Here is a 17,684-nt window from a genome sequence, read left to right on the forward strand (position 1 = left end):
ATTAAATCAATAATACAAATCTTTTAACTTACAAGACAATTAAGTAAGGAAAAAGAATTAAGTTTTTGAATATAAGATCATTTTGAAATTTCATTTTAAAAAAAATGGAGTTAGTGCATTATTATTACACTTGATGTAGCATTAGTTTTAGATTTCTGATTATTAGAATTGAAAAAATTGTGTGTCGTGCAAATCAATTTTCCTCCATTTCATTTGGTGTATGATGAAAATTCTGTAAATCAATGTGTGTGTTAGATATTATAAATATTTATTATTTAGTTTTTTGGAAAATTGTTTTAAAATTTTTTATTAAAACTAATTCACAGTCTTAGTTGTTACGAAAATAAAGTTTTGATCTTGAGAATACTCAATGACATTAAATGTCACACAGTCCGTAAAAATTTTGACATTCTCCGACTATTGAGTATTACAAGCTATTTTAATCATTTTTAATATATAATGAGCAAAGAAAATATAAAAACTAATCCCGGCCTCTCGACTTCCCATAAATTAAAGCTCCGTTACGAGCGTCGTATCGGTCATGAGCTGAGAGAAAAACGAATTTGGATTCGAAGCCAAGATGGATGTTTTATCAAATTCCACAACCTGGAAATAGAAAAAAAAAATTTTAACAGGTCAGTTTTTGATCAAAATTTGTAACCGACAGATTCTCTCACCTTTCCATCAGACAGGACCAGAATGCGATTGTATCTCATTACGGTGGACTTCCTGTGTGCGATTGTAAGTACTGTACAGTCATTAAACACTTCATGAATCGTATCCTGAATTAAGGAATCCAGTTCTGGATCAATACTGGCAGTAGCTTCGTCCAGTAACACTATCTAAAAATTTGAGACCACCAACATTTTAAATTTAAAAACAAAAACTTTATTGGGTTAAAGCAATGTGTAAATGTCTAAGTTATAATCTCTCTGTTTAAAGGTTTTTTAAAAATTTCAATTTTAATTTATATATAATTAGAAAAATTAATTTGATTTAAAATTTACTTTCAAACAAAAAATATTTTGAGTGGAAGATGATATTAATTCTAAAATTTATGGAGTTCACACATTTGCTGGAAAATAAATTTCAGGACCTTTCAATTCAGCAGTTCAGTTAATATTCATTATAACAACAGAATGGGTAAAGCAAGTGACTAGCAAACTTGAATGTGATACAATCACATTAGCACAAAGATTGCTAGTTCCAAGTTTTTGGACATGACACTTCTTGGACGTTTCACATGTGTGTGTCAAATTTACAGTGCTTTTTGTTTGTTTGCTGTGCCATTTTGGCAGCAATCCCACAGGTGAAAATAAATAGTCTGTTAAAGAGGGACAGACAAGAGGAAGATGGCACTGTCTGCAAGAAAACAAGAGTGCCATGCAGAACCATATCTCCAAACGCATAATTTGTCACTAACTTATCTGAGATAAACATTAACAGATGTCCACGCAGGGTATTTTTAAGGAATGAAAGAAAAGAAAAAATCACCTGTTTGACAACTCCTGGTTGGTCTTATGTTGTGTTGAAGATAGTCAGAATTTGACAAATAGTAAGAGTTCCTGAACTTATTCTGTACAGTGTGCACAATGAAGAATGATGACGATAGTGTAATAATATGAAGAATATCTTTCAGACAAATTTCAAATTACTTCACAACAAGAGAGTATTTGAATGCCATAATATTTTTATTGGATGTTCTTTAAATGACCGCATTTATTTCTCGACACTAGTGTGCTTCTGATAGAACGACGTGCCGTATCAAAATAAACATATATTATCGTGGAATGGTTTGCAAAATATGATGCAGAATTCTGCTTGCTCCAATCATCTACCCAGATTTATATCACCCTAATTAAGCTGAGCATTATAGAATGAGATAGAACAAACAATGCATAACATGGCTACCAATAACCATTTTGTAGCAACTGTATGATGCCATCCCATTAGCATGGATCAAGACTCTTGTAAAACATTTCTGACATCTTGCCAAATCCATAACAAATTCAGACTTCTCTGCAGACCAAAGGACAGATCCAGAGCCGGATTTTCCAATCCAGGGGCCCTGGGCACAAATTCGGTGGGGGCCCCCCTCTTTAACAGTAGGCAAATTTGATGATTTAGAAAATTTACACAAAATACTGTACTTTCAACTAGGAAGTTGTAAATTTCATTTACAAATAAGGTTATAGTAAACATAATTAGTTTTACACAATAAAATAAATGTATTTTAATTTAATTGAAAAATACCTACGTAAATTTTTTTTTCGAAATTTTGTGATGTTTCATAGGTTTTTTCCCGGGTTTGGTTTTCTTTGCCTGTGGCCGTCATGATTAGGCCACACTAGGCTGTCGCAGTAATAGGGGAAAAAAATTACGTTTAAACATAGTTTTGTGGGGGCCCTGGGCACCGGCCCCAAATGTCCCTATGTAAATCCGGCCCTGGACAGATCCACCCAATATTAGGAATGTATCTAATAAAGTGACCACTTTGTATATCAGCCTAAAAACTAACTAAATTAATAAGAACTTTTTCTAATGAACTTTACAGCTTAAACTTATTCCATCAATTGGTTGGAAATAAAGCCAATTAGCAAGAAAATATGATAATTAAGTACACATTATATGTTATGTTATGATTGACCGAGTCACTCTTAAACTAAGTTTGTCAGAAATTTGGATTATTACATTTTTTTAAACATAATAAATCAAATTCAAATTAAAACAGAATAAATATAACTGAGCAACTTACTTTATTATGTTGTAACAAAGCTCTGGCCATACACAAGAGTTGTCTTTCTCCCACAGAAAAGTTTCTTCCTCCTTCCATTAAGCAAGCATCTAATCCTCCATCCATGGTCATAACCTACAAAAGATTTTTTCTTAAAGTTTTAAGATATCTTATTAATAAAAGAAAAAGAAAAAAATTAGTTTAATCTGGAAACAAATATTAAAACGACTAGAAACTATAAGACAAACAACCATAAAATAATAAATCCCCAAATGTTTATGAATGTAATTGCTTCTGTTATGGCATGTAAACATTTAAATTTAAGATAGGAAAATGATATGACAATTTTAATTTTAATAATTGTGAATTCATTTTATTGTTTTACCTATGACCTTACCTACATAAAATTAAAAATTAAATGTTTTAAATACAGCACAATATATTTTTTCTCCCAATGTAAGTTGGTCTTACTTATATTTGTATTTATAAAAATACATGGGAAAGTTTACTTTCACATGAGGTGATAATTACTTTTCATCTGCACTTGTTTTTCCCTCCATTCAAATAAGCAAGTATATTTATTAAGATTATAAATAAGTAAAAATTTAAAATTTTAAATTGTAATATTCCAGAATATTTGTACTTGGTTTTATGTTCCAACTTTTGCCTGACGAGTCAAGTGATTTTATTGAAAGTAATTACAATTTATTAGTTATATTATGTTGTTTATTTATTGTTCAAATGTTTAAACAGCACCAGAAAACACTTTTCCTTTTTTATGTACTGAAATCTTGATGCAAATCATTCTTTTCCTCTTATATTAAGACTTAATGTGATACTTGTACTTGCTGTTTTTTTATTAATTTCATCAAAATTAAGATTATTTTGGAAATAATTTTCATAGAATTATTATTATTGGGTACTATTTATGTTAGGAATGTATTTTATTATAGATCTTATAATGTATTGTTCATCTTTTAACATTTTTTTTACCTTATATTGAGTTTTGTTAAGCTACAGCTTGTAAATTAAAATATTTGAAGTTGTTAATATATTTTCCATTAGTAAGTTTTAAGATTTATATATAAAATTAAAGCTGTGTTATCACATTTTTGCTTTAACTGTTCCACCAAAACTTTTATAAAGTGTACCATGACTTTGAAAAGATAAGCTAATTAACAGAACAGTGGTTCCTATTAAAAATGTGTACTTAATTGACATTAAAAAAATTAACTTCTAAATAAAAAAACGCATAAATTTTTAGGCAATTAAATATTTATTTTTAATTATACATATATTTTAAAAAATTAATTACTTACTTTATCTTTGATGTGTGTTTGTTCAAGGACATCCCATAACTCCATATCCATATGCTGATTAATTGGATCAAGGTTATATCTAAAATAATATAATAATAATTAATAATATAGTACTAATAATCTCATAATATAAAACACATACAAATAAGTATGATAAATAATGACAAAGGAATTTTCTGTTTTCTTTGCATGTAAGAGCATCATTTTCCCTAAAGAATCTCTGGGAAGCACCACCTTGGCAGATCACTCTTATTTCAAACAAACAAACTTGATAATCTGCACACAGCACTAAAAAGCAAGTGACCACATTTAATCAGAGATTATCATAAATGAGAAGTGGTGGATTATGTTCAATGTCATCTAGCTTTACCAAGGATCTGAATTAGAGGGGGGAGGGGGGAAACTCATATTAGTTTTGAGGAAGTGGGGAGGGAGAGTGAGAATTCACGACAGATGGCTCTAGTCTAGTCATAATATTCATTATTCAAACTGATACTAAATTGATACGTCAATTAGCCTACTACACTTTAATTTTTCTTCTAGGGAGGGGCAGCTACCCCTTGCTGGGTGTGCCCTTGAGCTTCACCAGTAAAATAACTTTTGGCTAAGAGGAATTGGAAAACCAAGAAACATCCATCTTTCTCCCAACATGAATCCTGCATCTATAACTTGTTTCCTAACATAATGTTATGGATTACCCCGAAGAACTCAGCTTCTACTGTACTATTTTAGATGCGGTTTTTTGCATTTTTGTGGAAAGTCGAACATATTTTTAGACCCATCTAAAAATTCTCTAATAAGCCTCGATAGAGGGAGGCCTAATTCTTGCACCCGGAGAAAATGGTAAGATTGGCTGTGTAAGATAACCTTTGCAGTTATATAAACCAAATTCTATAATATAATACAATAGAAGGGTTAGAAGTATGAAATTACCTAATCTTAATGTTTGTTCTTATTTTTTGCCCAGGCTCACCTGCTAGTTTTTAATATTTATAAAAATTGCTCATCCAACAATATTTTTCTTATAATGATCATCTAGAAATACTATATTAATCCATAATAAAAGTCAATTATAATTTTGAAACAATTTTTTTTTAACATTCCTTACCTAATTATTAAATTGTAAGGTCCTGGACATGATCTGAAACTCACCCCCAAAACAAAAAAAAGTTTTATATGAAGTATTTGCCATTGGAATTTTGAGGTATCAGTCACTTAAAATTCAAATTAAAAAAATTTTTTCTATATAAAGTATTTGTCATTTCAGATTCTTTGTTTTGGAGTGATTTTCAGCAAGGCTTTGGACCATGTTCGGGACCTCACAAAATTAATTAGAAATATTTTGAACAATTTGTTTAAATAATCAAACAAAATATATTTTATGCATAAACTTTTTTAAATGATTTAATAAATTATAAAATTAGAGTTTTTTTTTAAAAGACATCCTAATATACAATTTCTTCTAGTAACAAAAAACATTTCAATTACAAACTATTTCTAATTATTCATAAATTTATATTATTACCTCACTGTTCCTCTGAATAGTATAGGATCTTGAGGAATGATAGATATTCTAGGACGCAGATCTTCTAGACCAAACTGACTAATATCTAGACCGTCTATAAATATAGTTCCAGATGTAACTTCTACTAATCGAAACAGTGCAACTCCTATAGAAGATTTGCCTATTTTGAAAGAAATAAAACAAATTAAAATTTTTCAAAATAAATATTTGATTTTTTAAAAATTATTATTATTATTATTATTATTATTAAGTATTAATCTATTTACTAATATTTAAATTATTAAATTACATTTGCAAATTGATAGAGCAGAAAATATTAATTTAAAAATATAAGAAATCCTTAATCTAAAATTTTATCATTTATAATACTGAACTTACAGATATTTAACAAAATATAAATATATATTATGAAGAGAATGATGATAATATATATTTATGTAAATCATCTAGAATGTAAAGACTATGTGCACATAGATTGTATGCAACTCACTTCCCACTCCAAGGTTAGTCCATCTTCCTAATGTGTTTTCATATTGTTCTGAGAGCCATGAGCCCAAACACATGTTTTTGTGAACTTTGTGCATTATTAAAATGAACCCTATTATACAAAAATCTCATCAGCTGTAAAATATGCAGTGTTATTCAATTCTAGAGTGTTCAGAAAGTGAGATTTGTTGATATTTATTGATAATGAAAAAATTGAATGTGAAATGTTTAACAAGGATGAACAAACATGCACAATGATTTTCCAAGTGCCCATCACTTGTCGCAGAAGACTTGAAGCATGTAGGTAATGAAAAAATTTTGGAAGATGGATGCGTCACTCTGGACAAGTTGCACATTTTATTTCCAAATGTTTCTTGCTCTTTGCTTGGCAATGACAGATTGCAGCTTGCAGTCACCGATTAGTTAAATGTTTAAATAAAGAAAGTGATCATCATATTTGTGCACAAGCTTTGTAATTCTGTTGTTGTACTCATCTAGTGCCAGTTCATTTATGTGGAGAAATAGAGTAATATAATGTGTGTTTAAAAAACATAAAATTGAATAATAAAATGTTTTCTTCACTCTTAAAAGCTAAACAGTCTTTTCTTTCTGGATGATCCTTGTATTATATAGATGTACAGTACAGTGAAACCTTGGTTTTCGTTGACTTCGGTTATCGTCAGTTTCAGTTTTTGATTTTTTCGTAAAAAATTTCTCTCTGTTTTCGTCAGTTGTCTCGGATTTCGTCGGTGTGCCCACGCAACCTCGCCGAAATCAGAGGGTGACTCACATTTTCCTCTGTAGTATGGCATTATTTCTTGTTGTGCAAGCATTAACTTGCATGTCTAGCGAAACAATTTGATTGCTTTCATTTCCTGTTTGTCATGGTAGTTCGTGTCTTGTTAGGATTGATCAAATCTGGACCAATAGTGATCGTTCCATACAATCTGTTGAACTTGACAGAGAGGTACAGACGAGTGGGGATGTTGATTGGAGGACCTCCGGCCACCAGCGCGCATATATAAGGACAGTTTAGGTGGGAAAATGGAAGCGGCTTTCATCTGGTTAAAGAGAAGGCATAGTCTCGCCAACGACAGGGCGCGATTCCCAAAAGGGTTAGTGCATCGTAAGGTGTTTTTTTAACGAAATTATATGTGATATGAACAATTAGCAATCATTGGCACTTTGGTTTCGGTTGCAGTTTTTTTGCACATCAAGTTTAGTAACTTGACTCTGTTAGCTCCATCATGGGACCGAAAAAAGTTTCCAGAGCCAGCAGGCCTTTGAAGAAGAAGGTGAGGAACACGATTGAATTGAAAAAGGAAATCATAGAAAAATATGAGAGCGGCACTAAGATTGCTGAAATCAGCAGCATGTACAGTACGAGAAGTCGCTGTCCACAATAAGTTCCATTCTGTCAAAAAGGAAGCAATAAAGGAGGCTAATGTAGCAAAAGGAGTAAATGTACTAACGAAACAGAGATCTGAAACAATTGAAAATGTTGAACAGTTATTATTAATTTGGATCAAACAAAAACAGTTAGATGGCGATTCTGTTTTGGAAACAATGTTGAATAGCATTTAACAATAATTTCGATCATTGATTCCAACACTCCTCACCATCTTTCATACGTGAAGAAGAGTCTTCAGAAAAATAAATACTATGTTAAATGTTCATTTATTTATTATATTATATTTATTATATATTCATTTTATGTTCATTTCTTATTGATTTTAGTATTAAATGCTATATTCATTCTGTAAAAAATGTGTTTTTGGTGCGTATTTTGGAGTCTTTAGAACGAATTAATCGGATTTACATTGATTCCCATGGAAAAATTTGTCTTGGTTTTCGTCAGATTCGGATTTCATCGATTATTTTCAGACGAATTATCAACAAAAACCGAGGTATCACTGTAATTTTTATTATATAATAATAAAAATTACATCTATTTCTCTTATAATGTGTCCTTACAAATAAAAAATTAATAATAATAATTTGAATTATCAATACAGTAACCTCATAACTTGGACTTTGCATAACTCTGACAAATTTTTTTTTCAAAAATTTGTACAGTAATTTTAAATTTTTTGACAACAGAAAAATTATAATTATAGTGAAATTATAGTTAACAAGTGTTTTCAAAATCTGGAAGTCTTTGTAGTACAGTGCACTATATTATTATAGTCGGTAAGTTACTAAAGGCTATGTACAGTTATGAAATGTTTTGAGCTCATTTCCTATAATAATTTTAGCAGTATAACCTAATAACGCTCAGTAAAACTTCTGTACAGAGCTGATTGTAATAAATGACTATACTGTATATCCACCTCATTTTCCATGTCATTGGAGAAAACACCCCGCTAACTCAGGCTTTTGTAAACTCAGACAATGTTTACCCCTATTAGTCAAGTAAGCAGGGCTTATTGTATTTTGAAAAAGTTTATGGCAATAGTATAAAATGATTATTGTTTAACTTACCTGCACCTGTTCTTCCGACAATTGCAATTTTATCTTGTGAATCTATATCAAATGTAACGCCTTTTAATGCCAAAGGAAGACCCGGTCTGTATCTCATTGTGACATCACGAAAACTTATGCGTCCTCTTGTTGGCCAATCAACTGGTGGACGAGAATTATCTACTATTGCAGGAGATTCTAATTCTAACTGTTCAATGTACGATTGAATTCTTTTTACGGATGTAAAACGAGCTTCAATATCACAACCTAATCTTGTTATATATTGATAGAAACTACACATCTAGAAAACAAAATAAAAAAAAATAAAATTTCATTAAAAAATTATTATTATTATAACTAAAAAATTATAATTTAATTATTATTTTACATACCTGAATAGTAAGTGAAATAGCAAGTGCAATAAATGCTGCAGCTATTTCCTCTTTTAAAAAAAGTCCAAATAAGCAAACAATCAATATAATTAAAACACAAAGAAAATTCATTCTTATTGCAAACCATCGCATTGAGCTATAGAACAGATAGAGGGGAGAAGCATTTGCATCAACCAACTGAATAAACCTACAAGAAAAATTCAAATTACTTCAATTTATTGCCAATTTAAAACTTAAATTGTTATTATTTGTTGTATTATTTTTGTACAAGAGAGATAAGAAAAAGTAAAGTTACATACATTAAAAAGTTACTTTTTAGAATCATTAAATACAACATTACTTATTTGTCATGAAATATTATGTTTACAAATATAAACATCCAAACCCAATAGTTATATATTAAAGCTAAATGATTGGCTTTGATATATAAGACGCAACAGATCTTTCGCATCCATAGAGTTCAGACCATCATTAAGTTCGTGGCTGCATTCTGCAAATGTAGCCATGAACTGGATGGTCCAAACTCTATGATCACGTCTGCATTATGTAACATTAAATACTTATTTTCTTTGGCTTTAAAAATTTGTTTTACATCCTTTGGTTGGTTCTTTTACACATTATCCACCTAGTAATTTTTTCCCATCCACAGCAACCCTTTTAAACAAATTCTATCCAGTCAATTACCCAATGTTTTTTAATGTCAATTTATAATCAATAGTCAACTATAATAAGGACTGAAGAGGGGTCATTAAGATCTGAAATGCATTTCCTCCATCAATAAAGACTATATCAATAACAGTTCCCTGTGTGATATGTTACTGAAAAAAGCCAATAGCTTTAATTTTTTTAAATCCACAAAAACCAGTAATGGGAACATTTAATTAATAACCATACTCATTTACTTATAGCACCAGCTGGAGATGACTCAACACCTATGGCCTATAACTCCCACTATGGTACTCATATACCATATTTACTTGAATATAAGACGATCTTGCATATAGGACGAGGTGTGACTTTAAAGATGAAAATAAAGAAAATTAGATTTATTAATACAATTCTAATTTTATTTCGTTTAATCACAAGTAAAATATCAAATGCACGTAAATGCACACATTGTCCTGCAAAAATCTAAAATCGAAAACATAATTTGTTCATGTAAAGCTGGACAATCGGGAACCTTTTTTGCCAATTCTTAACAGTTGAATTCACTCTTCGTCGATTACACTTACGAGTTTCTCCGAGTTCTGATTTCTGAATAATCATCTGTTTCCATGTGGGAATGAATTAAAACTTATATCGGGCTCCCGTGTAATTTTGGAATTCAATTCAAAAGTTTGCTTTTCCTATTGCTATTCATCTTTACTCCTGACAAAACACAAAAACGATTCAAATGACTCAGATAAAATACTTTTGTTTTTAAACACCAGAAGGTGAGAATCCGGTAAAAAATGCAAATACTGTACATAGTTTAGAAAAATTATACAAAAACGAAAAGAATCCTTCACTCGCACGTATAGGACAACCTAGGTTTTTCAAGCAGTGAAAAATGGATAAAAACCTCGTCTTATATGCGAGTAAATACGATATATATGTTATGGACAAAGTGATTAGTCGGGCATTATGAATAATAACCAAAAAGGGCAGGCAGCATAATAAATATTGATTAATTTATCAAATTGACTGGTCATTATGAATACTGCTATCACCTAGTTGGGCAAAGTGATAATAATAAGTCGAGGAATGATCATCCGACATACGCTAGCTAATCCGCACTCAGTTGCGTGTGCTTATCGTGTTTAGTACTGAATTTAAAGTTTGATTAAAAAAACCTCCACTTATTTCATTTAGAAATATTTATTTTTTGTGAATTATTTCAAAGTATTTTAAAAAGACCACGTAATCTTTTAAAACTAAGTACTATTAACTATATTAATTAAATGGCAAAATTTTACCTATGTGCACCACACCACCTTGGCGGCAGTCGCGACTGTTTGTGCTCTCGACAGATTTCTCCCGGAGGGAAGCCACCGCAGGCCGCCAATTGATTAACGTTACTAGATATTGATACATACTAGTTATTGATATGTGTGTTCAAGAACTACCGTGAATAAATAACTAGTGACGTTAAACAATTGGCGGCCTGCTGGCGGCTCCCCTCCAGGAGAAATCTGTCGAGAGCACAAACAGTCGCGACTGCCGCCAAAGTCAGTACTAAATGCAATACACACATGCAACTGAGTGCCGATTGGCTAGCGTATGTCATATGATCACTCCTCAACTTATTATCATCACTTTGCCCGACTAGGTGATAGCAGTATTCATAATGACCGGTCAATTTGATAAATTATTGAAATTTATTACAATGCCCAATTTTGTTGGTCATTATTCATAATGCCCGTATTAATCACTTTGTCCATAACATATATATATATATATACATCATGCCAAGATAGAAGCAATAGCCACCTGAATGCCATAGTGAGAGTTGTAGGCCATAGGTGCTGAGTCTTCTCCAGCCAGTGCCATAAGTAACTGAGTACTGTTATAAATTAATAGGTTCTGGAGGCAAGGATTGGACAAAGGTATGGGTAATGTAACTGGCAATGCGACCACAAGGCAAGAAGGAGTTGTGGATTCGAGTCCCACTTTGGGCTGATTCTTTTCTTCCAGAACCTTCTAATTTAATTATTAAATTTAGCAAGAGATGGCACCTAATACCTGCCTCAAGGGCCAAATTACTTAGGATTTAATTAATAATAGTAGTAGTAATAAAGCCCAATATAATTCAGCAATCATTTGGCTTTGACAAATATGTTCTATTTCTAATAAATGAACATTTTCTAATTCATCAGAATTAATTTACAAAATGAGCAATTATTTATTGTGACATTGCCACAATGCTGGGCTGCAATTTTTAATCATATTTTTAATTCATTTAATTTAAAATATATGCTCTCCACCTCAAATTAGTAGTGGCTTGCTCCTGTACATCATACTTTTCCTTTAACAATAGAGTCATGCCAGTCATATATCTAACACCTTTCAGGGGAAAATTTTTGAATTGAAATAATATGGCTTCTGGTTTGCATTGAAAGTTTGTATACAGTTAATTGGGGCCTCCTGCCCCTAAGGTTTCCATGTCTGGTCTCATCTTTCATCTATCTAACTCTATTCTTGAGATTAAGGAAAGACAGACTGATGGGTAACAGTGGGAATTTATAGGTCTACAATTTTTTTCAAATTGCAGCCCAATTATGGTTTCTTGAATTCAAGTTTAATAGGTAGTATTTGTGATAAGCAGCTTTTTTCAATTTTAGAAGAATTGTGATGTACAAAAGCCATAAACTGCAAACATATATGTAGACAGACAGAACAATTTCAGAAAAGTAAAAATAGAAACACCGATGGATGACAGTTTACATTAATATGCTGTGAGAATGAAATAAAACTATTTTATATTCACTAGAATTAAATATAGCAACAACACTAATGAATAATTAATGTTTGGATAGTCATCAGAAAATTAACAACAAACATTTAATCTTAGGATACAGCACAAGAAGCCTGGAAAGGTCCTGGCCATTATATTTATTAAATATTGTTAATTAATAGATTTTTACGATTGTGCCGTATCCCTGGAACTTTTTTAAAATTTTTACATAATGAGGAAGATGATTAGCCTCAAATATAAGGTCGACTCTGCTAAAAGACTTGTGTTCCCAAGGTGTTGAAAAAGGACAAGAATATGAAGACATTTTTATTGTTTCTTCTAATTTGTGAATATTTTTACACAGATAATTATAATTGCAATCCTTTTACTTATCAAGTTCAGGTGATGAATTTTGATGAATTACCGTAAACTAGGTGCGGGTAATTTTAAACAAACAAAACCAAAATTTAAGCACAAACAAACCATAGGCAGTCTAATTCTGTGCAATTTAAAATCAGAAGCCAAACACTCAATTTTAAATATTTATTTAAATAAAGTTTACATCTTTTTTGATTAGATGTAAATACTGTATTTTCTCAATTATTCCCAGAATTCAAATAAATCCCAATCTTTGAATAAACCCCAGTGAATGAAGATGCTGTTAAAAATAAACCCTGGGTCAGTGGCGTAGCGTGGGTGTCAGCCACCCGGGGAGAGGAAAATTTCGCCGCCCCTTATTTAGGTATCTCAATTTAAAAGACTAAAATATACAGTAATTCTAAAGAATAAGTAATGAAAAATTCTGTGCTCATTTCAATCGGTCCGAATCGTAAGTGCAACAAAAATATGAAATGAAATGGTTCAAATTTTTACAAGATATTATTATTATTTATTGTGAAATTTTGCCGCCTCCCTGCTGCCCCCACTACACTATGCCACTGCCCTGGGTTGAAAAGCATGGGAAACATGTTGAAGTACTTCACTATATAGGGTAATATGGCTCAATGTTTTTTTTAGCTTTACTCTTTTTTGTCCCGTGGGCAATAAGAGGTGGTTTTATCAAGCCTATCATGGCCTTGGCCAGGTCTATAATGGGATGGCTAGATGGTGAGAAACGAAGCCCAACATACCCAGGACAGATTATTACCTGAAAAATTCCTTACATTTTTTACTCTCCTGGATTTAATCTTGGGTCTTGCAGAGTAATAAACTGATATCTTAATTGCCTTGGCCATCCAGCCAAGATTGAGAGTTTGAACCAGATAATGATAGGCCATGATCCTGATTCCAACAACATTGAAACAGATGACAATGTAACAACCAAATTGGAAAATGAATCATGTTAATTATGAAAACTAATTATTTCAATTGTTGTAACTATAACCCATAAATTAAGATAATTAAATACAATTATCTTCTACAAGCCGGAATTTTAGTTAAAATCACACACACACTTTTTGTACATTTCAAGCATTAACTTTACACAGCAAACAACTGTGTAAGGTCAATGTTGGAAATGTATGAAAAGTGTGTAAGATTTTAGAATAAGGTATTTTTTTCAATTTTTATTTTTTACTCACTTGTATCATTTTGCAAGGTACAACATAGTAAACTCCAGCTCAAAAAATAAAATAAATCCCAGGAGATATATATGCTTTAAAAATAAACCTAATAGGGTTTAATTGAAGAAATACATTAGTTCAGCTCATAGACAGATCAATCAATACCCTAACAATACTGTCAAAATGAGAAAAATAGTTTAAACCTAACATGATTTTAATCTTATCATAATTTTCTTAATTCTACGACTAAACAGTCTGGATAATTTTTATAAAACAATAGTTTTAATGATAAATTTTATTGTCAAAAACAAACATAATACCCAAATTTATACAATGAAAAAATTTTTTTATTTAAAATATTAATTTTAAATCATCATCAAGACAAAAGATCCTTATTGTAATTTTATACATATTAATCAATAGAAAATTTATCACAGTAATTTAAAAAGTTATTTACATTTAGATTGGAGAGCTGATCTATATTCTGTACAAAATACATCATTAGCATAAAACAGATAATGTAAACAGACATCGTTTAAATAAATTCTGAAATAATCATTAAAAATGGAATCAGAAATGCTATTGATATAACAATACAAGATGACAAAGAATTGCTCTGAGATAAACCTTTCTCAATTTTAATATCACAACCACTCTTTTCAGAATCTACAAAAAAAAATCATATTGGAAAAATAATATATTAAGAAAAGTCTTAATAAATTTTATTTTATCAAAGTTACAAGAAACTGAAGCTTAAGATCCTAAAAATGAAGATAATCTACTAAAAACATCCTTTCTTAATTCAGTTAAAGCCATGTACACTTAAATGTAAAGAATATAAAAAGGATTTGATTATTTTGCATTTCTGCATATATTTTAGTCAGAAATCAATAATTATAGTATTTAGCGAAACAAAAGGCAGAAATGTAAATTTTAATATTAATACATTTTGCTATCAATTTCATAAAAAATAAAAAATTTCATTTCTATCAAAATAGTTTAAATCTAAAGTGAATGACAAACAAAAATACTATTTGTTAGTAACATTTTATTTATGTAAATAAAAATTACCTTTCTGTAAATTCATCTTGTTTTTTAAATGCTTGGATTGATATAATGCCTTCTATTGTTGCAGTTATGTGACTGTATATTGGTGATCTCGATATATTTTCTTGATGTTTTAGTTCTCTCATTATTGCTCTAAATATCCTTTGCAAAAAAATAAATCCTATGGCGATTACTAATAAAGGTATTAAAAACCATGGAAATACTAAGGCTATTACAACTAAACTGAAGATGATGAACATCAAATGCTGCAAAAATGTTTCAATCAAAGTTGGCAATTGAGTATCAACTGAAAATAAATGTTTTAAAATATTTTTAAAAGGAATTTATAATAATTAAATATTCTAATAATAAAGCATTTAAAAATTCTGAAAATGTTAAAACTTTTTTTAACTACCTTCATCTAAATCACGTGTAAAAATATTAAGTATTTTTCCTACTGATATGGTATCAAAAAAATGCATTGGACTTTGAGCAATTCTTATTAAAGCCAAATCATGCAAAGAACTTGATGCTCGAAGCGATGTCTAGGAATAAAAATTTGTTATATTTAAAACTATTGTTATTTAATAAAGATCTGGCTATGAATTAACAAAGTGCAGGGTGTCCAAAAAGTTACTGTGCAGCAAGAAATTTTCATAATCATACAAATCACAATCGCCCCGTGGAATCTGACCTGCTAGATCTCTGGACCTCACTCCCCAGATTTTTTTATCTCATATGTAAAACTTTACTTAAACCTCTTCCACTGCACAGTAACTTTTAGACACTCTGTATAAATATAATTAAAACTGCAAGATTGTACAAGGGATATTTTTTTAGTAAGGACCATTTAGCAATATCTTTTTAAAATGTGCATGTTCATAATTGAAGAGCTTATTTCCAAAGTGACATATCTCCATTTTTTATTTTTTTTAGTTCATGGCACTAACGTATTGATAATATGCTTCTTTATAGTGCTACAATATTTTTTTTCTGAAACAGGTGTTTCTTCTGTTGAAAAATGTATCAAAAAATTGGTTTTCTTTTCAAATGCGACATTTTTCATTTTGTATTTATTTCCAAACTGTCGCATTTCCATAATAGCCAATTACAAAGTGTATATTGGTCACATGACTATTTCACAGTAATGATTGCTTTCTGAAGTGGAAGTTCTATTGTGTTTGATTGTTTTCTTAATTTTTCTTTAATAATGGCCACATTTTCTAAAGAAGTTCAAAAAGTATTTAGACGATATGCTAGAGAAAGAGGTCGCATCCTTATTTTGTAAAAATTTTCATAAGGAAAATCCAAAAATCAAGAAAATTAATTTGTTTTGTGATGGATCCAGTGCACAAAACAAAATTACACATTATTAGTAATGCTAAGTAAACTTTCAGATATGTATAGTGTAACTTGAGATTACATATCTGGGTTACAGTTATTAACCCATAGATAAGGCCTTTGGAAGGGTGGAAAAAATGTTAAGAAAAACTGAACTGCTTCTTTTACAAGAAGACTACAATAAAATTTTTGAGCGTATAGGACAAATACATGTTCTTGGTAAAGACTGGCAACTTGGTAATTGGAAACTTGCAATTCATTCACACATTAAGTCAAAAATGGATTTTAAAGGATCTGAAATGAAAGTAATCAGAATAAACTCTAAATACATTTGTTGCAAACAGCACTATTCTGATAGATCAGGGATGTGCAAATATACAACCTTAAAAAGAGGTAAAAAATGGTCATATCTATTAGTTGATTTATAGAATAAACTTAAGCTGGGAAAGACATATAATGTGAAGAAACTTTTAAATAAACTGGGAATAAGTGATGGGTATACTGCAATGACATTTTACAAAAAGTGTTTTCTTGTTTAGAAAGTGATTGATTCTAAATAGGTACTGTGACAGAACCACTACAATATGATTTTTATTAATTTTATGTAATCATTAAGTGTTTTTCTTTCTTTTGGAATTAGTATAGTTTTTTAAACACAGTTTTTTTTATCATCTTCAGTCATATGAACAAGGTTCGTGTGATTTTCATTTTTGTTTTGTATCATATTTTGTATATTCTCTTTTGTTTTTATATATTAAAAGTTTTTGACCATTTATTTGTTGTTTTTATTACATTATCCATTTAAATGCTGCAATTTTGTTCCAAGGTGGTGCAAGTCCATGATTTGAAGTACCATAACTACCAATTCCTTTGCCTCAGGATTTTTTTCACCATTAAATTATATTCAGAATATAAAAATAAAGCTCTACCAAAAATTAAGTTTTTACCTAACATTTAAAGCAATTATTTAAAAGTTGCAGTTTTTTGGAAATTTGTATTTCCTGGAGATATGTCACTTTAGAAATAAGCTCTTCAATTTTGCACATGCATAGAGTCTCCTAGCATCCCTTGCACACAAACAGATACCATTTTGAATCATGTCAGAAGTGTGTGTGTTTCATGTTGTGTGATGGAAATGTTTAAGAAGATCGAGTGGCTCGTTGCTTGTATAATAAGGTTTATTGTTATCCAGGTTATTTGCTTTCTGACTGCAAGAAATGTGAAATTAGCCAGACCTGTGCTGACAAGTCTGGCCAGTTTCACATCTTCCTGCATCCGAAAAGGTTCCTTGCCAACAAGCATTTCCAAACTGACGAAGAAATAAAAACAATGGTTCAGAAATGATTATCCACTCGAGTGTATACTTCTATGACACAGGTCCATAG

The 17,684-nt window shown here is 30.4% G+C and overlaps 1 protein-coding gene across 2 annotated transcripts in view; it reads right to left on the bottom strand.

The window, feature by feature from the left end:
• Positions 1–291: 291 nt before the first annotated feature.
• LOC136989034 (ATP-binding cassette sub-family C member 12-like) overlaps positions 292–17,684 on the bottom strand; it is a 91,409-nt gene continuing 74,016 nt past the window's right edge. For both annotated transcript variants that reach the window (XM_067287080.1, XM_067287081.1), the window contains exons 22-30: positions 15,374–15,503; positions 14,983–15,265; positions 8,917–9,103; positions 8,546–8,825; positions 5,579–5,738; positions 4,054–4,132; positions 2,756–2,869; positions 678–842; positions 292–606 (exon numbers count right to left, since the gene is read on the bottom strand). In XM_067287080.1, the coding sequence (XP_067143181.1) occupies positions 511–606; positions 678–842; positions 2,756–2,869; positions 4,054–4,132; positions 5,579–5,738; positions 8,546–8,825; positions 8,917–9,103; positions 14,983–15,265; positions 15,374–15,503 (1,494 nt within the window). In that variant the 3' untranslated portion in view covers positions 292–510. The remainder of the gene's footprint in view (positions 607–677; positions 843–2,755; positions 2,870–4,053; positions 4,133–5,578; positions 5,739–8,545; positions 8,826–8,916; positions 9,104–14,982; positions 15,266–15,373; positions 15,504–17,684) is intronic.

This window comes from Centruroides vittatus, unplaced genomic scaffold (assembly GCF_030686945.1).
Source record: "Centruroides vittatus isolate TY-2023 unplaced genomic scaffold, ASM3068694v2 scaffold_435, whole genome shotgun sequence".
In the NCBI taxonomy this organism is placed as follows: Eukaryota; Metazoa; Arthropoda; class Arachnida; order Scorpiones; family Buthidae; genus Centruroides; species Centruroides vittatus.